The sequence below is a fragment of the Cutaneotrichosporon oleaginosum genome (genome assembly GCF_008065305.1).
Source record: "Cutaneotrichosporon oleaginosum strain ATCC 20508 chromosome Unknown ATCC20508_contig03, whole genome shotgun sequence".
Lineage (NCBI taxonomy): Eukaryota > Fungi > Basidiomycota > Tremellomycetes > Trichosporonales > Trichosporonaceae > Cutaneotrichosporon > Cutaneotrichosporon oleaginosum.
Window position 1 is genome coordinate 2,859,781 of NW_027072172.1, and position 26,100 is coordinate 2,885,880.

The 26,100-nt window shown below is 62.1% G+C and overlaps 10 protein-coding genes across 10 annotated transcripts; 5 read left to right on the forward strand and 5 right to left on the reverse strand.

The window, feature by feature from the left end:
- Positions 1-1,053: 1,053 nt before the first annotated feature.
- COLE_04334 (uncharacterized protein) lies at positions 1,054-3,983 on the forward strand (the record flags this gene model as incomplete). The annotated part of the gene is made up of 4 exons (XM_018424042.2): positions 1,054-1,765; positions 1,798-2,032; positions 2,068-2,603; positions 2,638-3,983. 4 exons carry the CDS (start codon positions 1,054-1,056, stop codon positions 3,981-3,983), a joined length of 2,829 nt encoding a protein of 942 aa, XP_018276557.1.
- A 106-nt stretch (positions 3,984-4,089) lies between these two features.
- Positions 4,090-7,266, reverse strand: COLE_04335 (uncharacterized protein; the record flags this gene model as incomplete). The annotated part of the gene is made up of 1 exon (XM_018424043.2): positions 4,090-7,266. The coding sequence occupies one exon, from the start codon at positions 7,264-7,266 to the stop codon at positions 4,090-4,092; it is 3,177 nt and encodes a 1,058-aa protein (XP_018276558.1).
- A 286-nt stretch (positions 7,267-7,552) lies between these two features.
- On the reverse strand, positions 7,553-10,300 carry COLE_04336 (uncharacterized protein; the record flags this gene model as incomplete). The annotated part of the gene is made up of 2 exons (XM_018424044.2): positions 7,553-10,086; positions 10,138-10,300. 2 exons carry the CDS (start codon positions 10,298-10,300, stop codon positions 7,553-7,555), a joined length of 2,697 nt encoding a protein of 898 aa, XP_018276559.1.
- A 1,595-nt stretch (positions 10,301-11,895) lies between these two features.
- COLE_04337 (uncharacterized protein) lies at positions 11,896-13,463 on the forward strand (the record flags this gene model as incomplete). Its single annotated transcript, XM_018424045.2, has 3 exons — positions 11,896-12,010; positions 12,043-12,083; positions 12,138-13,463. 3 exons carry the CDS (start codon positions 11,896-11,898, stop codon positions 13,461-13,463), a joined length of 1,482 nt encoding a protein of 493 aa, XP_018276560.1.
- An 878-nt stretch (positions 13,464-14,341) lies between these two features.
- On the forward strand, positions 14,342-15,348 carry COLE_04338 (uncharacterized protein; the record flags this gene model as incomplete). Its single annotated transcript, XM_018426071.2, has 3 exons — positions 14,342-14,575; positions 14,609-14,914; positions 14,947-15,348. 3 exons carry the CDS (start codon positions 14,342-14,344, stop codon positions 15,346-15,348), a joined length of 942 nt encoding a protein of 313 aa, XP_018276561.1.
- A 787-nt stretch (positions 15,349-16,135) lies between these two features.
- Positions 16,136-17,860, reverse strand: COLE_04339 (uncharacterized protein; the record flags this gene model as incomplete). Its single annotated transcript, XM_018419673.2, has 1 exon — positions 16,136-17,860. One exon carries the CDS (start codon positions 17,858-17,860, stop codon positions 16,136-16,138), a length of 1,725 nt encoding a protein of 574 aa, XP_018276562.1.
- Positions 17,861-17,923: 63 nt separating this feature from the next.
- On the reverse strand, positions 17,924-18,685 carry COLE_04340 (uncharacterized protein; the record flags this gene model as incomplete). Its single annotated transcript, XM_018426215.2, has 2 exons — positions 17,924-18,178; positions 18,326-18,685. 2 exons carry the CDS (start codon positions 18,683-18,685, stop codon positions 17,924-17,926), a joined length of 615 nt encoding a protein of 204 aa, XP_018276563.1.
- A 1,265-nt stretch (positions 18,686-19,950) lies between these two features.
- Positions 19,951-22,126, forward strand: COLE_04341 (uncharacterized protein; the record flags this gene model as incomplete). The annotated part of the gene is made up of 4 exons (XM_018425539.1): positions 19,951-20,005; positions 20,046-20,204; positions 20,755-21,867; positions 21,915-22,126. The coding sequence occupies 4 exons, from the start codon at positions 19,951-19,953 to the stop codon at positions 22,124-22,126; spliced, it is 1,539 nt and encodes a 512-aa protein (XP_018276564.1).
- A 415-nt stretch (positions 22,127-22,541) lies between these two features.
- Positions 22,542-23,511, reverse strand: COLE_04342 (uncharacterized protein; the record flags this gene model as incomplete). Its single annotated transcript, XM_018420956.2, has 6 exons — positions 22,542-22,589; positions 22,681-22,782; positions 23,001-23,051; positions 23,128-23,211; positions 23,247-23,283; positions 23,315-23,511. 6 exons carry the CDS (start codon positions 23,509-23,511, stop codon positions 22,542-22,544), a joined length of 519 nt encoding a protein of 172 aa, XP_018276565.1.
- A 536-nt stretch (positions 23,512-24,047) lies between these two features.
- Positions 24,048-25,537, forward strand: COLE_04343 (uncharacterized protein; the record flags this gene model as incomplete). The annotated part of the gene is made up of 5 exons (XM_018424046.2): positions 24,048-24,671; positions 24,718-25,040; positions 25,075-25,208; positions 25,258-25,333; positions 25,489-25,537. 5 exons carry the CDS (start codon positions 24,048-24,050, stop codon positions 25,535-25,537), a joined length of 1,206 nt encoding a protein of 401 aa, XP_018276566.1.
- Between the last annotated feature and the right edge of the window lie 563 nt (positions 25,538-26,100).

The following is a 26,100-nucleotide window of genomic DNA, read 5'->3' on the forward strand; positions in this document are numbered from 1 at the left end:
CTCTCGACGGCGTTGGAGCTGACGTCTGCCGGGCGTCCGGCGGCGCTTGAGCACGTGCAGGCCGCTTTGGACGGGTTCAAGGCGCGCGCGGAGGAGGTGCGCCGCGCCATCGCGGGCGAGACGACGACCGAGGACCTGGCGCGCATGACTGAGCGCGAGCGCGAGGCCGAGCTCAAGGACGTCAGCGAGCTCATCGGCGACCTTGAGGTCAAGATTGACGAGCTCAAGGCAGCGCCGGTGCGCGAGGACCTGGTTAGTGGCACGATTAACCACCTTCTCGGCGGAATTGGCGGAGAAGTCAAGCAGGACGCGGGCCCTGTGAACGATCTCACGTCTATGGTGCGGAAGAAGAAGCGCCCCGCGCCCGAGGCGCCTGCGGCGGCCGAGGACAAGAGTGAGAAGAAGCCTAGGGTGTAGTAGCAGCAGAAGTAGATGGTCTGGTTGCCTTTTTCGTTCGTTCGCCACGCGGTCTACCGCGGGCATTGAGTAGTTCACAGCATGCACGTTGTTGGCGTTAATGGCGGCAGACAACGCCTCTATGCGCTCTAGGATTATGAGTTGTGAGCCTGACGATGCCATTGCGCGGCGCTTCGGACGCCATGCCGGGCGCCGGGTGCATTGATATTCGGCGCTGAGCGGCGCGGGCGTGTCCGAAGGTCCGAGTGTCCGAGGGGTGCCTGGGAAGACGTAATCTGGCTTTGTTTAGCGCGTCGCGGTGGGAACTTGGCTTTTCCAGGAATACCCACGTCCCAGCCTCATTCACAGATGGGCATGACTTGGTGTTCATCATTGCTCTGCCGCCGAGGGGAGGTGGGCGATGAACGGAGGCTCCACGCAACAAGGATGAACGGATCAGATGCATCGGCGTGTGTCAGTGGAGCGGAGTGGGTGCATGCCTTGTCGATGCGTGGAGACCCCAGAGCGATGAGGACTTCGGGGAGACGTCACCCGACGCCGAGTTTGTCGTGTCTCGTCATTCCATTCATTCATTCACGGCCACAGGCCGCCTCCAACACCGAGCTGCGTCCGGCGGGACTCTCAACGCCCTCCATCATGTCCCATCATTCCCATTCTCCTCCTCTCTTCGTTTCTCCACAACCACGCTCCCTCTCACCCACATCTCTCCTTCCCGACCTCGACCCCTCACCCGCCGATGTTGACCGCCCCGGCTCGTCCTCGATGAGTGCCGCCATCGGCCGCCGCTTCACCCCCTCCGCGCCCTCGTACGGGCACGGCCATGCGCTGGGACATCACTCGCGCCCGCGCAGCTTCTCTCGCTCGTCCAGCTCACCCTCACCCCCCACATCGCCGCGCACGCGCACTCACCCACTCCCAGAGAAGAAGCGGACGTCGTCGTCGTCGCGCTCAACCCGCCGTCCCCCGTTACAGAGCAACCACTCACTACACTACGCGGGGAGCGCAAGCTCGGCCGCCTTCGTCGGGTCCGAGGGGGAAGGTAGTGATCGCTTCGTCACCATCAACGCGGAAGATACCGAGGTCGAGCGTCGCCGGTTGCCTACCGTCCGCGCGAGCCCCAGTCCGCGCCCTACTCCACTGCCGCGCGTAGCGACGCCCCGCGTCCCCACTGACGTTGCCGCCCACCCTCTGGCTCCTCGCATCACACTCCTCCCGCACACAGTCAGACTTGGGCCACTGAGGGTCACCCTCACTCGCAAGCGCGCCGAGGACGCGATCTTGCTCGGTGCCGTCGTTGCTGGGATTGTAAAGCTCACTTACACCTGGAAAGAGGTGGCTGTGGCAGGCGGTGCGGAAGAGGGAAGGTCGCGCTGACGCCAGAACTCACCACCCTTCTCATCATCAGTGTCGCGTACGTGGCGCTCCGTGTGCGCACTATCGACGCGCCTTCCTCCCCAGGCCGCTCACCTGTTCCTCTCGGCGTCGCCAACCTCCGCGAGCGTTCTAGTCGACGAAATAGCCAGCATGGTCTGCCTTCCCTGCTGAAGGAAGACGATGGCCCCGTCGGTATCGGCAGCAGGGGCTGCATCTGGGGTACAGAGGAGCGCGAGTACCGGTGAGCTAGTGCGTGGCCTTCTCAGCTAACCTCAGCGAATGCCTCGATGACGGCGCGCTCTTCGCGCTCCTCCTCTCGCCACTGACTGCGGCGGCGATGCTGCATGGCGCACTCACACGCCTCGCTGCGCAGCCGCCAAAGGCCACCTTGCCCGGCTGGACGATCGAGCAGCCCCTCCTTATTCCCAGTACTCCAGTCCGGCGGATCACAGACACGATCCCCGGAGTCCTGGCGCCAGGGGCCGAGGGGGACGCGATCCGCGCTCTGAGTGCGCTCGCAACCGCGCGCCGCAACCTCGTGCAGCTGTTCACACTGCTGTCTTTTGTGCTGCTGATCCAGCTCACGCACTCCCTGCGTCATGAGATCAAGCTCACCCGCACGGCGCCAGGCTCTCCGACCATGAGCAGTGGGAGTGAAAGTGACACCCCAATGCGTCCGCATGGCACGTTCTGGCTCAAGCGTGGCGAGTGGCGGCGTAATCGCTCTGTCATCGCGTTCGCCTTCTTCGTTACCGGCTGCTGCGTCGTCGTCAAGATCGGCACAGCCTACATTGGCCGGAGCGTATGGAGCGGTGCGTGCACTCCGGATGTAGGCGCTAACTCCAGATATGTCCCATTCGGACATTGTGATCGCGACCCTGTTCTATCAATTCTGTCTTTACGTGTGCGTTCGCTTGGCGCGCCGCGGCTTCACGCTGGGCGAGCTCGGAATAGTCACGCACGCGGCTACTGCGCTGTTCATGGAGACGGTCAACATGACGCGTTCAAAGATCCCTATCCTCTCCGAGCCGTACATCAAGACCTACCGTCTGCCGACGCCGCTCTTGATCTTTCAGCTCGCCCTGATTCCAGGCTCGCTGCTGACAGGCTTCCTCCTCTCACCCTTGCTGTACCTGAGCCGCAATATGGCACAGCGCCCAATACACCGCCTGCGCTTCCCGCACGAGAAACCCGCGCAGCGGCGTCTCCTCGCTCTCGGTTTTTATGCAGGCGCGGCGCTCGTGGTTGTCGGAGTTGTGGGCATGTGGGCTCGCTGGATGCTCGGAAGGCGTAACCCATGGCTTTGGGTACTGCGCTTCATAATCACTGGCCCACATATGTGGACGCGTCCCGTGTTACTGGCGTACTGGGGCGGCCTGGCGCTCTTCGCCGTCGCCGCCTGGCAGCGGCAACTTACCCGCGGACGCCGCCACCGGACATACACCGTGTCGCGAGACAGCACGTCGTCTGCCGGCAGCGGCAGCACCACCGCTCTCGCGTCCGACGGCGCGAGTGCGCGCACTGTCCGCTCGCATCTGGAGCCGAGCGTCGCGACGCAGATGATGGATCGGGCAGACCAGCGCATGCCGACGCTGAGTGTCAATGCGCGCCGCAAGAGCTTCCACGCCCTCGCCGTTGCCATGTTTGTGCCCGGAATGACCGTAGACCCGGCCTTCACACACCTGAGCTTCTCGGTCGCCTTTGCCGCGTTCACATTCGCCGAATACGTGCGCTACTTCGCGCTGTGGCCACTGGGTGCGAGCGTGCATCTCTTCCTCAACGAGTTCATCGATCACAAGGACTCGGGCACGGCCATTCTAAGCCACTTCTACCTGCTGGCTGGGTGTGCTACACCGCTGTGGCTTGAGGGACCGTCGCAGGTCCTCGCGCATTTCGGCGTGCTTTCGCTCGGTATCGGCGACGCGATGGCGTCCATCATAGGCCGCAAAGTCGGATACATGCGCTGGTCGCCTGTAAGCGGCAAGACGGCCGAGGGGAGCGCCGGCTTCCTCGTGTCTGTCGTCGCTGTAGCGATAGCTATGTGGGCTGTGGGCGCTGTGGAACGATTTGCCCTCGTGCCGTTCGTTCTGACGACCGCATTGTCGACGCTGCTTGAAGCCTTCAGCGCGCAAAACGACAACCTTGTTCTGCCCGTGTATGGATGGGCAGTGGGCACGCTGCTGGGGGTGTAGTGCGGTTACTGTAGCAAGAGATCGAGACGAGACTGCATTTGTGCATGTGACACTTAGGAAATGGTGCATGATTACGACTAGCTACACTGTACGCTTCATCCTCCGCTCACTTGCGCTTCTTGCCGTCAAGCGTGAACGCCTTGATCTGCTCAGCGCTGTCCGCCTCCGCCTTGCGAATCTTGTCCATGCTCTTGCCGAGCGACTCGGCGAGATACTGTGCGCGCTGGTGGATCGGGCTGCCGGCGCCGAACCAGCCGGCAGCCGCGACGCCGAGGTGGTCGCCGTCGCTCGTGATGCTCTTGAGCTTGGCGAGCTCGGCCTCGTAGTCCGCGATGTCCGCCTCGGCCTTCTTAGTAACGGCCGCATTGTACTCGATCTGGCACATGGCATGGAAGATGGGCTCGTCGACGAGCGAGCGGAAGCTCTCGCGGAACACGGGTTTGCCTGGCCGCACCATGGCAGGGCATGTGCGCCCGCCCGTGCCCGCCGTGATGAAAATGAGCCCGTGCTCCTCCATGGCCTTGAGGCATGTGTCGGCGCCCTTGAACGGGAACTCGGACAGGAGCTGGGCGTAGCTCAGCTCGGGCTGCTTCGCGAGCGCGCTGACGATCTTCCACGCCTGCGCGCGCGTCCACGGCAGCGCCTTGGCTTCGTCGCTGTCGTCGCCGAAAGCCGTCTTGCGGATCTCCACCGCGTTGCGCAGCACGATGTCCTCCACCGCCGTGCTCAAGCTCTGCCCGCTGCGCACCTTGTACACCAACAGTTCGAGGTCGACCATGCGGCCGCCAAGCTTGGCGACGTCGGCCGTCTCCTCCGCCGTCAGCTCGACCTGGTGCCCGTCGGTGCTGAGCTTCTCGCGCACAAACTCGAGCGCGTTGTAGTCGTCCGCGTCCGAGAGGTTGACTTGGTTCAGGGGCTTGGAAGGCAGCGCAGCTGTCAGCGTCTTGCTCGCTACGCTGCCCTCGCCGACGACGATGACGTGCGCGACCTTGTTCTCGATGAGCGAGGCGCCCCACTCGGCCATGACGTTCCACAGCTCGCCCCGCGCGGGCTTGAACGCAAAGTTGCGCAGCACGACAACAGGCAGCGTCTTGATCAGCTCCGCGTCGCTGTCGACCTCCTCTTCCGCCTTAGCCACTTGCGTCGCGGCCGTCACCTCCTTGTCGAAGGCGATGCTCACGCCCGTAGGCGGCACAGCCTCGCCAGCGATCGGCGCCGTCGATCCCATAAGCGGCGCGGCACCCACGACATCAAGCTCGCTTGGCTGCTCGATGCCGAAGCCCAGTTCGCTCATAATGCCATTACCCGCGACGCAGTCGAGACGCCCATCGTGCCAGATGCCCTGCTCAATGAGACGCTGCTGCCGCTCACGGTCGGCCGCGAGGTTAATCTCATCACGCTGATGCTGCTGCTCTGAGGCCCGCTTCTCTCTCGCGTGGCTCGACACCTCCTTGAGCGCGCTGGCAACAATGTCGAGAATGTTGCGCATTTGCTGGTCGGCAGGCGTTGAGAAGCCGGACTTCTGGCCGATCAGACCCATGGAAGCAAGGTCAATCAACCCGTTGATGCTCTGCAGGAACGAGAAGACTGGCCAGTAGCCCGTCTGGCTCGCGAGGCCGTCCACCAATGCCGTGTCCGACTTGGCCTTGCCGATCTCGGCGCAGTCAATGACGAGGTTGGGCTTCTTCTCGTCCTTCAGCACGCGGTCCACAAGGTCATGCTTCCCGCTGCCCGGTGGTCCAGTGACGACGATGAACGTCGACGGGAACTCAGTGAGCCAGCGCTCGACGTTGCGCTCGGCCTCGACGCGGTCTCTGAAGGACGCGCGGCCGAGATCGTCGACGTTACGCTTCCATCTCCGCGCCTTGGCGGGCCAGAGCGTGTTTTTGACTGGCATCACAATGTTGTCCTTGATGAACTGCACGGTGGGGTACTGTTCGAGGTTCCACATTCCTTCGATGCGCGCCTTGACGAAGAACTCGCGGATCGGGTCGAAAAATGTGTACGAGAACATGCCGATGAGGAATGCGAGGACGGGCAGCGCGATGCGCGGGTGGTTCGACACCCAGTCGCGGAAGTAGTGCGCCTTGAGTGGCCGCTCAAAGTAGATTCTCAGACGCGTGAGCGGCGCGTCTGACCGCCGGCCCTCGTAGTCTGCCGACTTGATGTGTGTGTTGAATCCATGCAGCGCGTTGTTGGCGTTGACGGCAGTCGAGATTCTGCGGAACGTGACGAGCGCCGAGCGGAGCTGGCCCGCCGGCACGGGGGTCGGGGGCGCAATGTCGTGGATGCGCCCGTATGGCCGGAAGAGGGTGTACAGCACCTCTTGGGAGACGTCTGGCCCGTCGAACTCGACGCGCAGACGTGCGCTCGGGAAGCGGTTCATGTCCTCCGTCCACTGTCGCCCGCGGACCATCCACACGCGCCCGGCACCAGCTGTGCGCTGCCACCCGCGTAGCTCGGGCACGTGTCCGTCCGCACCCTTCGGCGGCGCAAGGTCGCCAGAGAAGAGGTAGTGGCCGGCCTCGTTCGAGCACGCCGACGCGCGGCGGTTGATCCCCGTCCCGTCCAAGAGCGAGGACCACCACGGTCCAATCCACGTCGGCCATCCACCGTGCTTGTGAGCCGCCTCGATGAAAAGCGGGAGGAAGAGAGCCGAGGGTGACACAGGGTCCGGAATAGCCTCCTCAGGTGTGTGGAAGTCGTGGTCAAACGCCTTGCGCGGCAGCTGGTCCAGCGCGGGCGGCACGTACGAGAAGTGGCAGAACACGCCACCGTCCTTGCGTGCTACCTCCCAGCTCTCGACCTTGAACGCGTGCCGGCCCTTCAGGTCGTTCGTGATGTTCACGAGCTCCGCGAGGAGCGCTCCCTCGTACCATGACGCAACCCACGGCCGGGGATCCCACGACCCCAGCCGGATCGGAAGCACCTGCGAGATAAAGACGGAGCAGTGTTCGCGCTGCACTTGTCCAGCGGAGCCCTCGTCGTAGCCCTCGGGCACATGGGCATCCGTGTGCTCGTGGTCTGCTGGGTGCTCGGTGTGCTCTGGCACCTCGTCCTTCGGTGGATCGGCTGCGGGGGGAGGATTAGAGGCAGGGGGAGGGGGGTTGGATGGAGGAGGGGGGCCCGTAGGAGGTGGCGGGGGGACTGTGGCTGCGAAGCGGAGGCCGAGAGCTGTCGTCGCGCTGGGCCCGCGCGCTCGCGAGATGAGTGACGGCGCAAGCCGCGGTTGTAGGAAGGGCCGCACGCCGACACCCCGCAGTGGGTGCTTGACGGCGAGCATGGGGCTCTCGATGACTGCTGCTCGGAGCGGATAGAGGGGAGAGAGATGGTGAAGTGGGAAGTGGTGCGAGGGGAGCGGAAGTGAGGAGGGTCATGGCCGATCGGTCTGGCCGAGCAATACGTCATCAAGGCCGGCAAAGGCACTCCCGCGCTCCTGGCACAACGCGACGCGACCCAAGCCGAGCATGTCCGCCCACCCTATGCCACCTGCTCACCGAGTTCACGCTGCTCAGTCATTGATTCATACACTGCTATGCACGCTCTTATAGCTACTAAATGCCTTTTATTTACATCTTCGACTTGGGGGCGCCGGAGTTAATGAGGGTGACGGCGGCAGCCGAGAGGGCGGGCGCATCGCGCTCCTTGACCTTGGTCTGGAAGATGACCTTGTCGCCCTCCTTCCACATCTCGGTGACAAGAGTCTCCCCGGGAATGACGGTGCCGGCGAAGCGGACCTTGATGTCCTTGTACGGGCCGAAGGTCTTGAGGACGTGGCGGCCGGCGAAGCCCATCGAGCAGAGGCCGTGGAGGATCGGCTTCTTGAACCCGCCAATGATGGAGAACTGGGGGTCGATGTGCAGCGGGTTGTAGTCGCCCGAGAGACGGTAGAGGGCGGCCTGGTCGGGCGACGTCTTCTCCTCCACAACGGCATCCGGCTTGCGCTTGGGCGGCGCGTTGGGGGCGGTGGCGGCGCCGCGGTCCTTGGCCGCACGCTTGCCGCCGAAGCCACCAGAGTCACGGATGAAGACGGTCGAGTGGTTCTCGTAAATGAGCTCGTTAGTCTGCGCGTCGCGCGACTCGATGACGGTGGTCACCGCCGCCGCCTTGCCCTTGTCGAGGACCTCGAAGAGGCGCGCCTTGTTGACGAGCTTGCCCGAGGTAGGGACCTTGCCCTTGATCGACAGGTACTGCTCGCCGTGGAGGAGCTTGCCGGGGTTGTAGTTGGGCAGGAAATCGTAGTCGCCAAGGCCGGCGGTGAACTGGGGAATGACACCGAAGGTGGGGAGGGGCTGGAAGTCCTGGTCGTTCTCGTACGTCCACTGGAGCTCGGTGGCGTGTGCGCCAATGCCGAGGTTGTAGAGCATAACGTCGCGCTCGGTGTACTCGTACTCGATGCCCTTGGGCTCAGCGCGCTTGGCCTTGACAATGGCCTCCGGGTCCTCGGGGTCGACGTAGTCCTTCTGCTCCTCCTCGGGGGCGAGGTTGGAGAAGTTCTCGAAGATCTGCATGCCCGACTCCTGAGTGTTGCGGGGGTGAGTAGCCTTGTCGTCAAAGGTGGTGATCTCGTCCCACTTGGCGACAACCTGCTCGGGAGTGGGGACGCGGTTGTTGGGGAAGACCGCGCCGTGGGTGCGCTGCCAGCGGAGGGCGGCGACCTGGCCACCGTAGGTCTCGATGACCTGGCCGGTGCCCTTCTGGTCCTTGGAAGTGAGGAAAGCGACGACGGGGGCGACAAAGTCTGGCGAGAAGGTCTTGACCATCTCCTCGGTCCAGACGGTGGCAGTCATAGCCGTACCAGCCGAGGGCGCGAGGATGTTGGTGAGGATGTTGTTCTTCTTGCCCTCGATGGCGAGCGAGCGGCCGAAGCCAATGAGACCAGCCTTCGCCGAGGCGTAGTTGCCCTGGCCGTGCGCGCCGATGATGCCGTTAGGCGACGACGTGACGAGGATGCGGCCGTACTTCTGCTCCTGGAAGATGGGCCAGACGGCCTTGCAGCAGCGGAAGGTGCCGCGGAGGTGAACAGCCATGACGGTGTCCCACTGCTCCTCAGTCATGTTGACGAATGCCTTGTCGCGCAGGACACCGGCGTTGCACACGAGAACCTGCACGCCGCCGAACTTGTCAAGGGCGACCTTGACGATCTTCTCACCCTCCTCAGCGGAGCAGACAGCCGCGGCAGCCTTGGCGCCGAGCTGCTCGCACTCCTTAACGACGGCCTCGGCGTTCTGAGCGCTGACATCGTTGACGACAACGTTGGCGCCGAGCTTGGAGTAGAGGTGGGCGTAGGCGCGGCCGAGACCAGCACCAGCACCGGTAATGATGACCGTCTGGCCCTTGAAGTCGACGGGGGGAGGGGGGCCCTGCTCGTTGGGCTTGAGGCCGGGCTGCTTCTCGATGACGGCCATGAGGTTGCGGCCGGCAGCCTTGAGGTCTCCCGGGTACTCGACGTCCTTGGAGAAGTCAGTGATCTTCTTCCACTCGTGACGGATGGCAGTGGGAGTGAAGGTGTCGTCGGTCTTGAAGAGGTGGCCCTTGGAGCGCTCCCAGCGAAGCTCGGAGTAGAAGCCGCCGCCGACCTCAAAGATACGACCACGAACGTCGGGACCGTTGCGGGCGGTAAGGGCACCGATGATGGGGGCAATGAAGTCGGGGTTGAGGCCCTTGAGCACCTCAGGAGGCATGACAGTCTGAGTCATGGCGGACGCGGCGAGGGGGACGATAGTGTTCGCGCGAATGTCGTACTTGACGCCCTCAATCGAGAGCGACTTGGAGAACGCGACGAGGGCCATCTTGGCAGCCGAGTAGTTGGCCTGACCCATGTTGCCGTAGATACCAGCGGGCGAGGACGTGTTGATGACACGACCGAACTTTTGCTGGCGGAAGAGGGGCCAGACGGCCTTAGTCATCGAGTACGCCCCCTTGAGGTGCACGGCGATCACGGCGTCCCACTGAGCGTCGTCCATCTTCTTGAACGACTTGTCACGGAGGATACCGGCGTTGTTGATGAGGACGTGGACGGTGCCGAAGGCCTGGACGGCCTGGTCGACGATCTTCTGGCCCTCAGTGACGGAGCCGACAGCGATAGCAGCCTGGCCACCGGCTGACGATTATTAGCGGATTTCTCAAGCGACATTTCACGAGCTACACTCACCGGCCTTGATCTCATCGACGACCTTCTGGGCCGACTGGGCCGAGACATCGTTAACGACGACCTTTGCGCCGCGGGCACCGTAGAAGTGGGAGTAGCCGGCTCCGATACCTCCACCAGCGCCGGTGATGAGGACAACGAGGTCCTTGAAGTCGAGAGACGCCATGCTGCCTGAGTTGGAAAGAGGGTCTGTTATCAGTCGGTGAGGAGAGGTGGCCATAGGTGTGTGTGGAGGAGCGTTGTGAGTAGGAGACCTGGGCCCAGGCCGCGCACCCCCAACACGACGACGACACTCACAAAGTGGTAGTTTTGATCCGAGGCAAGAGGATCTGATGGAGAAGAGACAAAGGCGGAAAGAACGAGAAGACGAGGTTAAGAGAGAGAGGGAGATGGGACGAGGGGTGCGGGATGCGTTGTGCGTGGGTGCGTGTCCGTCATGGCCGGCTAATCCGGGTATCCGGAACCACCGCGACCTCTCAGCGCCCTTCCTGCACGCCGCGCCCACAGTTGACCGCGTATTTTACGTAACACCAAAATTGGGACGCCGCCCGCCATGCTCAGGCGGCCGATGACATTCTCTACTCGTCGACTGCATCTTCGCTCGTTCTCACTGCACTACGCGCCTTGATCAATCCTCTGAGATTCCTCCGCGGCCGATGTAGATCTCGCGACCGGTGACCTGGCGAACCGAACGAGACCAAGACCCGAGCGTGCGCCTGCGCCCACCGGCGGTCCGGAGATGTGCCACCCGCCTCCAAGAGGGCGCGGATACGCCGGTTGCGTTCCGCACCTTCATGCCCAACCAGGTCACTGTGATCGCCGCGATCACCGCGCATCGCATCTAGCCGTGGAACGAGATATTAGACGCCGCTCGACAACGATGCGCGAGCACTATTGAAAGTAGATCAGGTCTGCGGCCCTTTTCGGCCTTTCTCGTTTCCGTCTAGAAAGCGGGGCCTTGTGGCTACAGATCTGGTTGGCGGTCATAGTCAAGCGGGAGCTCTGTGCTGGCTCGGCAAGTGATTGGAGAACTGTACGCAGCTCAACGCGACAGGATGGAGCTTGCATGAACGTAATAGCGCTACACGGATCATAGCGGTGACGGCAAATTGTCAAGATGATGACTGGCGAGGTGACAAGAGGACCGACACCAATCATCAGCCGTGGTAAAGCATGTGGCGATGCCACGACGTCCATATCACCGCAGAATTGATCCTGGCGATGCCCCACATCCACGTCTCTTCACATTGTGATGCCTACACGCATACGGCATCACGGTCAGAGTGCCAACAGAAGGTGGCACCCTGCAACCTCAAGCTGCAAGAGGGGAGGAGTGGTGTGCGAGGTCGGGTTGTGCGTCACTCCCCGCGTACTTAGAGCATCACAATGTCTCACCACATCTAGCATTAGCCACGTCGCACCTCATCAAGCGCCACGACAACTCGACAGCGCGCATCGCGTCGATCCACGATTGACGAAGTGTTAATCTGTGTGCGTGCTTGGAGGCAATGCGCCCTGAAAGTCACGGAGCCCCGCCGTCTTGTGGCGTGCTTTTGGAGCTGATGCTAGAATCCTCTGCAACATTCCTGCCGCGCTCCCGTCAGCTGACACAATCGACTCAGACTCGCGTCCCCTCGCTTCCTGCTTCCAGCGGCACCTGCGGTCCAGCGGTTCAGCGGTCCAGCGATGCTCGATGCCAGTACTAGTACTGCGCCGGCAGGACGAGCCAGCTCTATCCCCCCGGGCGCTTCAGAGAACACAATGGTAGACGCACACAAGGCCAAGGAGGTGCAGCACGACAATATCGAGACGCTCCTGGCGTGGCTTGGGACGTTCAAAGGCTTCCACAACAAGCTCGCGCTCAAGGCTGCCGATGGTGCGCCGCCCGCCGTGCCAGACTGACAGCAGACGCCGGCCGTGGTCTCTTCGCGTATAGCCAAGCCATCAGCGTATGTCATTGTCCTTCCTCCATGATCCGTGAGCGTGAGCGTGGCTGACTCCAGCCCGGCGAGCCTATCCTCGTCATCCCCGCGGCGTCGCTGCTCAATCCCCTCACGCTCGCCAAGTCGGCATTGAACAGCATCCCCGCGCACCTCTTCCCGGCGCCCGCAACCGCCTCGCCTCGCCATTCCCCCAACGGCACGCCGCGCCTCACGACCACCCAGCTCCTGACTCTCCACCTCGCGCTAACACGCGACCCTCAGAAGCGCCACAAGTCAGAGTGGCAAGTGTTCGTGGATACACTCCCCGAGTTCCGCCCACTGCACCCGCTTACATGGGTCGTGCCGGACTCTGACGCCACCGAGCCTGACGCGTTCTGGCCTGCGCTCGAGCAGTGCCTTTCGGAAAGCGTGCGGATCAAGGTGGACGCGGTGCGCCGGCGCTACGAGGCGGACAAAAAGCTGCTGCGCCATGTGCTCGAGACCGAGCACCCGTTCAAAGCCCAAGACCTCAGCCGGCTTATCTCGGACGAGACACTTCTGTGGGCATGGCTCAACGTCAACACCCGTACCGTGTCGACGCCGCTGGGTCTCGCCGAGCCCTCCACATCCAAGTGGACGGTGAACAACCACTCGTTCGTCCCGCTGCTCGATATGATCAACCACTCCTCGTTGCCGGGCACGGAGTGCCCTAAGCCCGAGCCGATGCCGAGCACGAGCGTGACGAAGCGGGGGGCGCGCGGCGCCGCGCGCCCCGGCACACAACACCTTGTGCCGGGCAAAGTCGACGTAGTGCTCTTCGCGCCGCACCGCGGTCTCGAGGACGGCGAGCAAGTGCTCTTCCTCTACGGCCCACATTCCAACGCAACCCTCTTCGCCGAGTACGGCTTTACGGAAATTGACCTTGGCGTGTGTCCCCTCACGTGGCCGAACGACGACATCGACGTGGGCCCCTGGGTCGAGGCGCTGTGGAAGGAGGGCGGGAGCGACGCGAAGCGCGCCGCCCTCGAAGAGGCCGGGATGTGGGACCACAACCGGCTGGCGGCGAACGGCGGCGAGCCGTGTCCGTCCGTCGGGCTCATGACGACGCTGTGCGTCCTCGCGTCGCCCGAGGACGCCGTGTTCAACCCGCATAATATGCACGCGCGCAATTTCTCGCGGCCAACAAAAATGGCGGCGCGCCGCATGCTCCTGCGGATATGCGAGAGCGTGCTCGCCGACGCGGCGGACTGCCGCGACGAGCTCGACGAGGTCGCGCCGTCCGCGGGCAAGGCGCCCGAGAAGGTGTGGGCCGTCAGCATCGTCCGCGGTCTGCTGCGTGAAGAGGAGGTTATTACCCGCAGCGTCCTCGAGACCGTGCAGGGCGGGAGTGCGATTCTGGGCTTCTAATCGTTAGTATCGCACGTGTGTGTCGGAAGCGGAAGCGTAGTCTCATACACAACTCAAGACAAAATCAAGATAGATCGCCTACGAGCGCTGTAGTGTAGAGTGTACAGGTGTAGCATGAATGGCCATGTCTTTTGTTTCTGTGTTTGTGGCGGCGATTTGCGCCTCACCCTGCGTGCGCCTCAGTGACAAACGCGGATCGCGTCTGCGTCCGGATCGCAGGCCCTACACCAGTCACGGCGGGCGGGCGTGTTTGCGTCCTCGTCTCGTCCCTTGCCTGTCTGTCGCCTGAGGTTAGGTGAAGCGTGAAGCGGCTCGAGGCCCGGTGACGTGAAAGACAGCGGCCGAGCGTGATCGATGAAGGACCTTCTGTGCCTTTTGGGGCTGGCTGGCTGACGCAGGGCGGCTGACGCCTCCGGCCTGCAGCCACTGGCAGCTGAGAGGCAGCTGGCGACTGCGTTCTCTGGGTATCCCCCCGCGATTTCCAGATAAGGGTCTGGAGAGGATGAGTACAGGCGCGCGTGCATGTGTACCGAATGCGAGAGAAAAGCTGGAGGCGGGATAGCCTGGAGACGGAGGGGGAGAGATGAATCGACAAGCAGTACGAGGTGAATTCCGCAAAAGGCCGAAGCCCATATCCGGCTAACTTGTTGTGAGAGGCCGGGGCTCGTACGGTGGAGGGAGGGCCTGGCGCGGGGTGAGCCGCTCTCGGCCATCCGCGAACCGTCACCGTACGCTCTCCCCGCCCGCCGCGCTCCAACTCGTCGCTCCAACATTCCCACCTCCGTCTCCATCTCCAACTCCAACTTGCACTCTCTTTTCCTTCTTGCTCTCTAGCTCCCTCCGCCTCCCTCCCCCACCACACTCGCTAACTCACAACCATGGGCGACTCGGCCATCCACGCTGTTGCTGGCGCCGTCGGCGGCGCCATCTCCATGACGCTCACCTACCCGCTCGTCAACCTCTCGACCCGCGCTGCCGTTGCCACCAAGCACGAGGACGTGAGCCTCAAGGACGCCATCGTCCAGACCGTCAAGAAGGAGGGCCTCTCGGGCCTCTACTCTGGCCTCGAGAGCTCCCTCTTCGGCATCGCCCTCACTAACGGCATCTACTACGTGCGTGTGCGCCAAGGCTAGCACTCACATCAGCTCTTCTACGAGGAGACGCGCTCGCAGCTCATCAAGCGCCGCACCGTGCAGACCGGCGAGGGCCTGTCGACGTCCGAGGGCATCATTGCCGGCATGATCGCCGGCTCCATCACCACCACGCTCACCAACCCCGTGTGGACCGTGCAGGCGTACCAGTCGACCAAGGTGACGACCAACGCCGAGGGCAAGGTCGAGAAGCCGACGATGGGCTCGGCCGCGAACGACATCATCAAGCAGAGCGGCATCAAGGGCCTGTGGCGCGGTCTCGGGCCCGCCCTCATCCTCGTCATCAACCCCGTGATCCAGGTGGGTATTGCCCGCGCTCGCCCTGACGCCAGTACACGACGTTTGAGCGCATGGTGAGCCTGCTGCTCAACTACCGCGCCAAGAAGGCGGGCGCAATCGCCGTGGCCACCCGCTCGGCCCTGTCCGACCGCGACCTCTTCGTCCTCGGCGCCCTCTCCAAGCTCATCGCCACCGGCGTCACCTACCCCTACCTCGTGGTCAAGAGCCGCCTCCAGGTCGCCAGCCACAAGTACAAGAGCTCCGTGACTGCCGTCCTCGAGATCCTCAAGACCGAGGGCCTGCGCGGCATCTACGCCGGCCTCGGGCCCAAGCTCCTCCAGAGCGCCCTCACCGCCGCCTTCATGTTCGTCGCCCAGCGCCGCCTGTACGAGGTCGTCAAGAACCTCATTGTCCAGATCCAGGCCCGCAAGGCCATCCCCATTGCCAAGGCCTAGGCTGCGTGCTGTAACATGCAACGATTCGATTAGGTTGTGGGTGTGGGTGTGGGTGTGGGTGTGGGTGTGGGTGTGGGTGTGGGGCGGGACAGTGCGGTATCGACCGGCTGTTTGCGCATGTGCGTATCCGGGATGGGAAAAGATCAATGCAGTCTTGAGAAACAGAGAAGCGTTCGGAAACCGGGCGCAGCTAAAGTTGGGGGAGGAACCAAGCGCTTGACGCGTCGAGAAAGTCATAGCCGAGGCTGCGGAGCGGAATGTTGTGCGCCGTTACCCGGCTTCGCCGCGCGCGGTTTTCCAACGATGGGGCCGCTCGCCATCGAGATCGTGACGTTGGGCTCGAGCTTGCCCACTCGTCTGACGGTATGTTGACAGTCTATCGGGCTGCCTTGCGAGGTAGTGGCCGAAGGGAGCCGTCAATCGCGTCCGCCAACACTATCGGGGCCTAGTGGCCTCATATCATCATAACAACCCCGCGCCCAAGGTCCGGCACTGAGCGAGCCGTGTTTGTCTGCGAGCACAGACAATGGACCTTGACCGTGCGCCATCGCTTCCGCCCGCTGTCACCTCGCCACTATCTAATCATCTTGCTATATTGCAACGCTTCCCTAGGCTCCCGTCCCGTTCGCATCGGCCTTACATGCATATAGTACACGATACAACCAACCTTCCAGGCGCATCTCACGACTGCTCGTACTCCTGCTGCCCGTCGCCGACCGGATTCGTGTGGATGCGGATCGCCTCCTCCACGAGGCGCCAAAACGCTTCCCCCTCCTCGCCCAGCATCTCATGCAGGTCCTTGGCAGCCTCGAGGCGCGCCATGAGCACGGCGGTGCGTGCGTCGGCATAGCCCGTGCCGGTGCCGGCGGTCCACGACGGCCGGTCGGCGATCTCGCGCCCGAGCCGCAGCCAGTCGTACACGGCCTCGGCGTCGCCCGCCGAATACTCGGTCCATGCGCGCATGAGCTGCGCGCGCGTCTTGGACCGGATCTTCTGCTCGAGCACGCTCCCGTCCGACCTCCTCGACGCCGACTGCGGGGACGCGCTGCGCTCGCTCGGCGCATCCAGGCCTTGCAGGAGCAGCGAGAGGGTCGCGGCCGGATCGGGCGCGGTGATGTTCGCCGTGGGCGGGGTCACGGGCTCGTCGCGCGCCGCGGGTTCGGGCTCGGAGTCGGGCACGCCAGCGCCGTACTGCGCCCAGTAGTCGTCTTCGTCGTGCTCGTGCAGCTCCGCATGTTCGGAAGGGGGCGTGAAGCCGGCCCAGTAGTCGTCCGGCGCATCTTGGTAACCCGCGTACGAGACGTCGGCGGGGTCGTTGCGCCAGTCGAAGGCGCTCGCGCCGAGCTTCGCGCCGGAATATACCCAGCCGCGGCCCTTGTCTCCGCCCTCGTGCTGGAAGGAGACTTCGACCGCGCCGTCGCCGTGTTCCGGCGCCAAGAGAGTGCTCGCGATAGCCATCTCGCCGTCGTGCGCGTACTGCGTATCTCCGATCGTCAGGGAGCCCGCGAGCTGCTGCAGCGCGTCTGTGAGGGGGTGGGGGCTGGAGGAAGAGGAGCGAAGCGGCGTGAGGTGCGCGTCGAGGTCGGCGGGGTCGGGGGGGAGAAAGGTCAGGCGCTCGAGAAAGGTGCGCGAGAGGAGGTCGTGCGGGAGCGGAGGAGACGGTGGGAGGAGATGGGCGAGGATGCGGTCGCGGATGTCGAGAGGGAGTGGAGGGGGAGCTGTGAACGAGGCCATGATATATGGATGGAGCGGGAGCGCCGCCGTGATGAGATGCACCCGATGCGTGGGAGGAGGGGAGAGGAGGAGCGATGCGTGCAACGGAGTAATGCGAGTGGTTTGCCCGTGCTGGTCGCAATGATGGAGGAGGAAAGGAGGAAAGCACGGGGCCTAGTGCGGCTCGGCGGTGGGGCACCCTGGGGACGTGCCTCGGAGTAAACCACAAAGACCAATCACACCGGTCACAGTGCAAGTGCCCATCTTGCTGCCGAGGGGCTCCTCCCGACTTTGCAAGAGACTCGGGCGTCGCAAGTATTGGCCGCCCGACAAGTCCGTCACTGTGCAGCGCCCGGAAGCGATCCGCGGCCAGGTCAATGACAATGGCGATCACTTCTGTACCTCGATAGCGGGTCCCACGAGGTGCCTCGGCGAGGCGAGGTTCATTGGCATTACTACGGAGACCTGTATGATGTGAAGCGGGTCTGTTGAACAAAGCGATGCGAGCTTCGGCGGCGGCGCCGACAGGCTCACGTGATGCTGAGCATTCCGAGTGATTGATCCGGTTACATCTGAACCGTGCTTGCACAGATTGACGGAAGCAGATAATGAGATTTATCGAACCGAGGAGCAACTGGTCGCCGAGGTCGGCTAGCGCGGCTAGGCCGGAGGCATGCAGTTGGCAAGGCATCAATGTTCTCGTTCTGGGCTCTGAACGTCCGTCCCAGGATGGAGACTCGGCCATGTCAGTGTCGGGCGGAAAGGCGAGATTGAGAATCATCCCGCATTTGCGGGCCATGCTCGACGGAGGGCGTCCACGATGATACGTTGAATGGCGCACCTGGGGTCTGCAACACAGCAACTACCACCCTCCCTTGTCGGTGCGGGACGCCTTCTTCGACTTTTGCTTCTCTTTCAGGACGCGCCGCTTCCGCGCGTCAGCCTTCTGGAGCTCCTTTACGCGCTCGCGCTGCGCCTCACTCGTCTCACCGCGGATGAGGCCGCGGCCCGCCTGGGCGATCGTGGCGTGCAGATTCTCGAGACACGTCGCAAGGTTCTGAGGGGCGCTTCGCGAGTTCTGCGACGACAGGAGCAACGAGGGCGCGTGGAAGTATGGCTGTGCGTCAGCTGTGCGCCTTCTGTGCCTTCTGACGTTGGGCGGCGTGCGCGGGCTGTGCCACACCTTTCGTGCCAATACACCCGCCTTGACGCGATCTGGTGTTCACACACTCTCCCACATCTACACTCTTTCCTCTCAACTCACAGACTGCTGCAGCGCGGGCACGAGGAAGGGGGGCAGCCACGCGCCCCGCGCACGAAAGACATCAAAGCGGACCACGGCTTTCGAATTGGTTTTGTTTACGTGCTGTCCGCCTGGTCCGGAGGAGCGCGCATACGATACTTCGTACGAAGTCTTGGGTACGTCTTCGGGCACAAAGCCGTCAAGCCAGTCGCGCGCGAGCGCATGGTGCTCATCCTCTACCAGCTCCTTGAGAGCGAGGAGCTTGGGAGGTGCAGGACCCAGAGATGGTGTTGAGGAGAAGATGTGGCGGATGTGGCGGAGGTGGCGGAGGTGGCGGGAGTGATGGGGGACGCGTAAGAGGGGGAAGTGTGTGACGAGCATGGTGAGACCTGGCTGCTGCGACGATGCGGACACGGGCGAGGGAAGACTGACGCGGTCGTCAGTGGAGGACCAGTGGATTAGTGGACATTGAAAGTGGAGGTCCAGCAGAGGCTGGCGGTGCCACTCTCGCGTGGCTTTCGGGGATTTAGTATTACCGACTATTTGCAACGTGATTGGCAAATCAAATTCTCTTCATGGTGAGTGTGAGTTTTGGTGTGAGTGTTGTTGGCTAGCGCTGGAAAAGCAAGCACAAGGAGGGGGGCAGGGAGACAGAGCGGGTGACGTAGGATGGCTCCCGGGTGGGTGCAGTGCAGGTCCCTCCCCTTCACCCGACGTCATTCGTGTTCCTTTTCGCCCATCAACTCCGTCATCGACCTGTTGACTCTGCCACACCCTCCATCTCGCTTTCATCGTCATCATCCTCCTCCATCTCCTCCCACCCACGCGCCCATCAGCCTCCACCATCTCTATCAGCCTCGCCTCGTCTCGCGCCTCGATTGATTCACGTCACAAACGTCCCGACGCGCCGCGCGCTTCATTCTCGACGCGTTCTCGCGTACTCGCAGCCGCTCGCCATCATCTGTCTCGCGTAGCGAGCAAATCCCTCCTTCCCTCGTCACTCCCCAAGCCCGTTCTGTGCATACGCTACAGCTGCGCTCTTTCCTCCGAACTCTGTCATTAGCTTTGCCCTCAAGGATCCTAATCGGTCCATTACAAAGTGAGTTCATTTCCTAATCCCCATCCCGGCCTTGCCCCTCCCATATTTTTCGCCCAGTGACCTACTGTCAACAACCGTCACGCGTCCAACGTCGTCATAGCCATCCATCCATTTCGTTCCTCGCCCAACCTCTGCCGTCGCCATCTCCTTCAACCTCCTTGCCATCTTCATGCATGTGGACCAGATGCTGACACCTCCGCTCTCCGCGTATCTTGCTTGTGCAAATCCACCATGCCAACCCGCTTATTCATCTCATATCCGTCTTGTCCCCCTCAATCACCGCACCTGCCCACCCCAATTGTCCATCAACTTCACACTCCGTTCTTCCCCCTACACCGACTCTGGACCCTTCCAGACTCTGCAAAGCCGAAAGAGTCCTGTGCATAGCAGCTCTCCTGCACTCTGCCCAGAAATCGGACAAGCCAGGCTCTTGTGTTAGCTGAATCACTGTGCATTCAACACTCGACCACCCGAAACATCACTTCGCCACCAAGCGGTTCTGCAACCTCTCGAACGCAGCCACAGTCACAAGTCTCTGCCTGACAAAATGGCAGCCGTTGCTCAAGCCCCGGCGTCTGTGCCAACTGCTCCTCCGGCCTCTGGTGAGCTATCCAGGCCTCTGAGAAGGCTGACAGTGAACAGTAAAAGCTGCTTCCACGGAGACGAAGGAGGATGCTACTGCAGCCCCCGATGAGAAGCCAGCAGTCGTCGACGCCAATGGTGCGGGCCCCTCTGTTGAGGTTACCAAGGAAGATGGAGATAAGAAGCGGGCGACATCCTCTGAGAAGGAAACTGATGGAGGTGAGTACAGAACTAGTCCCCTGTGGAGGCCCCGAACTTTTGTTGTGCCAATGGCGACGGTATTTTGTGACTGTGTATTGTGGTGTCGTCACCGGGCCAAGGTGGTGAGGTCATAGTCTCCCACCCAGGCTTGGGACCACGCAACGCCACCCAAATCTCAGACAGTCCACACAATTCCTTACGGCCCCTCACCCAGCCAGACCAAACATGCTCGGCGTCATCACACGCCCGCCCCGCTCCAGACCATGTCTCCCTCTTGGCCCCATATCCCCCGCCATCTCTCTCCCCCTCCCCCAACCAACCTCCGCGCCATTGGCATCCATACACTCCGTCCCCCCTCTTCCATCTTCGTTGCTGTTCTCTTTCACTCTCTCCTTCTCTTATCTCCCTCTCTATCCTCTATCTCTCGCTTCTCCTTCTCAAGCCTCCCTCTCTGTAAACCGTTGAATATCTACTGACACTGAATCCCAATCCTTGTTATACCGTACTTCGCCTACTTTATTACGCCCCTCCCACTCCACACGTCATCCCCATCCCTTGTGATTTACAGCCAAATCTCCCTCCTCGCGCTTCGACCTTGAACCCAACCCGTTCGAGCAGTCATTCTCTCGCGGCTCCCAATCTCAAGACCGTACTACTCCTCCTCGAGGTGGCGACGCCACTAGCATCAAACACAACGCTCTTCCGCCGCTCTCGTCCCTGACCAGTCCGGCCGCTGCAGACCCCACCCAGTTCCCGTGGCTCGCAGGACAGTCGCTTCGATCTGGCCCGCTGAGCCCTGCTATGCTGGCTGGCCCGGCACAGAGCAATCAGGCCAACCAGAATAATTCAAACAACAACGGTAACCAAGCGTGGGGTCCTGCGACCGAGAACGCGGCGACCAGCGAAGAGTCTTTCGAGCCAGGCAACTTTAGGACCGGCTTCACGCCCGGCACTGGGTCGGGCTTTACGCCCGGATACAATGCGTTGCTCAACCCGGGCTTTGGCAACCTTCCTATGCCCAGTCCGAACACGGCCGCTTTCCTCGCCAACATTGCATCAGTCACAACCGAGAACGGAGATCAACAGTCTCCCCCCGACCAACGTCAACCCCAACCCCCTGCCGGTCTACACCCTACTCTCCAGGGCGGACCTCACGGCATGTCACATCTCAACCCCGCCCACCAGTCTGCTGAGACTATCACTCCTGGTACTTTGAACGCTATCGCCAGCGACTTGAACAGACAGCCGCCCCCGCCTGGAATGGCACCCGCCTTCTACCCCGGTATGCCTCCACAGCCTGGAATGGTGCCTGGCATGCCCCCGGCCGATTATGCCCAACAAAATGCCAATGCCGCTAGCCAAGCTGCCAATGGTCTCTTCCTCTTGTCGCAAGCTCACCAGGAGCTATCGAAGAGGGAGGAGGAAGCCAAGTCCACTCCGCCGATGTCGAAGCGTGGTGCACCTCCCAGTGCTGGGTCGGTCAAGGCGCCCGCAGGCCAGAAGCGCAAGGAGCCGGCTGGCAAGGGTAACGCAGCCGCCAAGAAGAGCAAGAAGAGTCCCGAGATCGACTTTTCCGCCGATGACTCGGACACGGACTCGAAGAAGAGCGGGGGCGAGAAGAGGTCGCGGAATGAAACCGAAGAGGAGAAGCGAAAGAACTTCCTCGAGCGCAATCGTCAAGGTGAGCGAGCATTCACATCTGGGCAAGCGGACTGTGCTAACAGACAGCTGCACTCAAGTGTCGTCAGCGCAAGAAGGCGTGGCTCAACGAACTGCAGAACAAGGTGGAGACACTTACCATGGACAACGAGCGGCTTGTACACAATGTCCGAGGGCTCGAGGAAGAGGTCAACCGGCTCACGTCGATCCTAATGAACCATCGGGATTGCGGCCTCGGCATGCCTCCAATGCAGCCTGCATATGGCCGCCCCCTCCGCTAAACGCACATGCACAAGACGATCTTGATCATTGATTGTTCTTGTGGTGTGACATCCCGACTCTCACTCCCCATCCACCCACATCATGTCCGCAGCAGTTGTCCATTACCCAGCATCCACCCACCATCTCCTGGACTGTAGACTTCGTGGCACCGACTACTACCTTACTGCCGCCGCCTGCGTTGCTGGTCGCGCCACGGTCAGCCCCGCACTACACCTTCGCTTTCGCTCCCTCCTTGTCTCTCACATGTTGAGACTGTGTCTAGCCTAGCCGCCCGCGCAACGAGCTCCCCTGTATCCCAGAGACCGAATGCAGCCTATTTTCTCTTAATCAAGGATACATCTATACATGCTAAATGGGTTGAAAGTGAAAACAATGCAAGGTGAGGATCGGGAGAGCTGGGGACTTGTAGAACGTCTAGATGACGCGTACGGCGTATGCGATGCACACGAAGATGATGCCGTCCTGATGTCAGCGACAGCGACGGCGATGAGAAGCCGATACTCCAAGCATGACATGCCTCGAGCTGCGAGAGCGTGAGTGACTCATCACTCACGTTGGAGAAGATCTCCTGGCACGCTGCATCAGTGTCCTCCCAGTGGCATGCCATGTCGGCGCGTCCGGCCTGTCCGAGGTTCTCGGTAAATGTGGTCGTGACCTGATGTCAGATGTGATCCAGACGGAGTATTGAGAGCATGGCCAGCGATGGTGATGGATTAGTGGTGCGCGAGATGTGGGCGCCGTCGCACGACCGAAGCCTATCAGCGCGCCAGACCGTGTGGACAGCGCGGTCCAAGCGCGAGTGTGGAACCATCTCCGGCACACCTTCCCTTCCTCTCTCTGCTCGTGCCGCCGCTTCTCCGCGCCGACACTCACGATGTACTTGAAGCCCTTTGGCTCGATCTCGAGCATGCGAGCCTTGACTTTCTGCCTGTCAGCGTCTCGGTGGGCATGGATTTGCCGTTATCCGCGCTTTAGGTGGTGGGGCGGGGGCGCGACGCACCTCACAGATATCCTTCGAGTACTGGCTCATGCGGGCCTTGTCATTCCCGTCCCACACGGCGTTCGCGAGCGTCTTGGCAAGCAGCTGAAATCAGCGACCGCGTGCGCTGGACAACGCACAGTACGGACATAGGGCCGGAGCTGGTCGGCGTTGAACCTGGTGTCAGAGACGCGGGATGGCGACGTACTTGGGGCGCGGCGAGGCCGTACGGAGCGGCGGGGAGAGGGCGCCGCCTGGGCGCGACATGGGCGTGTCCGGAGAAGGGGAGGTGAGGGATTCGATGTGCGTGCGAAGTGCGCGCGAGTAGTACTCGCCGCTAGTGTCTGACTTTGTGGAGGAGGAGGAACTGGGGAGACGCGATTTGATCGCGTCGAGTAACGGCATGGATGACGGCTGGAGCTGAGTGGATTATTAGGCACGAGGGCTGAGGCTGAGGGAGGGCGAGGGCTGAGGGCTGAGGCAAGGGCACCCACCGGCTGCCGTCAACACGCTTTTCCGGGTTTCTCACCATCTCCATCGCCATCTCCACCTCGACGCTCGTCGTCGTCGTCGTCTTCTTCTCTCCTGTCCACACATACCTTGTTGATCTTACGAGACCGGCGTCGACAACAAACAGGCGACAGTCGACAGACGCGACAGACGATAGACGGATAGTGCAACATCCACGTTGGCGATACCGCGTGGCTCAAAGGATCCCAGACCTAGCGAGTTGAAATCCATCGGACACAACAAGACCGTCCTCGTCGGCCTCCCCCACTCGGCCGTCGGTGCATATCTCCCTCCATCGCTTCCACGCGCTCTACTATACTGTACTCTACTCCGTTGCCGCCATCAACATCCGCTTCCACCCTCCGCCTCCACCCTCGCGCCTCGACCACCGCGACATCACACATCGCCAGAACACCGGAACGGCAAGATTCATGAACGACCCTTCTTGGAATCACCAGCTCGTCCCCCGCCGCAACCCGCACGCACACCTCGTGCACCCCTCGCCCGTGCGTGCGCACTCGTACCCATTTGCCTCCTTCTCCGGCGCGGGCCCCTACGCCTCGTCACACCCCTCGGCACTCGCCCTCCAGGCCTGGTCGCTCTCCGCCTCGTCCTCGTCTTCGGCAACCAACTCTCCAACCGCGACAGTCCGATCTTACAACTCGCAATCTCACTCGTACTCTTACGCGCACTCGGTCGCGCACGCCCACTCCCATCACCCTCATTCACACTCGCATTCCCATTCACTTTCGGCCTCGGGCCTCCACCACCTTCCCTCTCCACCCCTCTCCACATCCGCCATGCCTGACCCATGGACCGCCGAGCGCGTCTCGGACGCCGAGGACGACATGCACCCATGGGGCCTCAACGGGTCCGGGCTCCCTCCAGTCGGTATACCACCCAAGGCCCATCATCCTCCCCAGCCTACACCCCACTCGCCCAGACTTCCAAACGGACGGCCACTATCACCCATGTCCAAAAAGCTTCTCGCGCCCGTGTCGCTTGAAGTTTGGGCGGCCGTTCTCGACAAGAGTAAAGGTCGCGACAAGGTCCTAGTGCGTCGACACCCCGCCCTCCCCTCCCCCCGCCTGCTGACGACAGAAAACAATTCAGTACACTCTTAGGTCGTACCTGTACATTCTCGGTCTCATCGCCGGCGTACGGCCACTGTCCAAGTTCTTCTCATCAAGCCAGAAGCGAAGCAAGGTCGCCACCGCCGGGTTGAGCTTGACGCGCAAATGTTTGCTGCTCTTCAACCCCCTGCGACCGATGGGCGCGCTCCTCTCCCCCGAACCAACAAGTGCACGAGCATTCCTCGGCCACCTCGTCGACCTCATTGGTGCTATCGCGGACGACGTGTTCTGTCTTTCCAAGCTGGGTCTCGTCTCCAAACGCAAGGGCATGATCGCCGACCGCTGGGCCAAGTGAGCTTGAGCCCCAACCGCCGCTAACTCGCAGCCGGGTATGGTTCTACTCCACAATCACGGGGCTCTATGGGCTGTGGCTCAAGCAGGGCACACGCCGCAGCGAGAGCGAGAAGAAGGCCGACGCCCTCCAGCATAAGAAGTACCTCTGTGATCTGGTGTTTGTGTGTAAGTGTCGACATCACACACACTATCTCTATACCGCGCTCACACGCAGCATACGACATCTTCAATCTGACGTGGATGAAGGAGCCCATGCAGTGCTTCGTCGGCCTCACTGCCGCTCTCATCTCGTGAGTACATGTTGTGGCTGGGCAGGCGTGTATTGCCCCGCCTGGCGCGGGGTGACACAGACGGCCTCGGCAATTGGCCTGCCGGTGGAGGCCCCGGCGCGGCCCCCGCTGACCGCCGTGCCCGCGTGACCATTTTTGCACTCCGCTAACACCAGTACGAGCCAGCTGTATCACAAGGACTACGTTGCGCTCGCGAAGCGGTGATCCGGCGCGGCCTGCATACGAGGAGCCGGCTGTGGCCGGCGAGGCGACGTTCATGATGATGACCGGTTTTTGGACATGCCCAGTTACGATCTGGTGCCATAGATTAGCCATGTACAAGTCTCTACGTATCGGTGGGACGATGCGAGGGCGCGGGGGCGGAAGAGGCGGCATCGCCGCCCTGCTCGGGCGTCGGGCGTAGAGGTGGGCTTCGGTGTTGGGTTCGTTGGGGAATTGGTGTCGGAGGTGGCCGACGCGGTGGTCTACGCGTCATTCCGTCATGCCGGCCATGTAGGAACAGGTGCCGAAGTTGTGTATAAGTCTAGCGAAACTCACTGAAGCCAGAAAGTTGGCAGCTTGCCAGCTTGCCAGCTCGCCCGTCGACTCCATCTTCTAGCTCCTGAGTATTGACACGCGACGCGCCAGACGATCGACTCGATCCGACTCGGCATCTAGCTCCGAGCGAGGTCCATACCTCGCCTCCCACGTCGCTTGCTGACTTCTTCTGACTTGACTCCTGACTTATTACTCATCACCACACCCTCATCCGTCGCTCATCTTCTCCG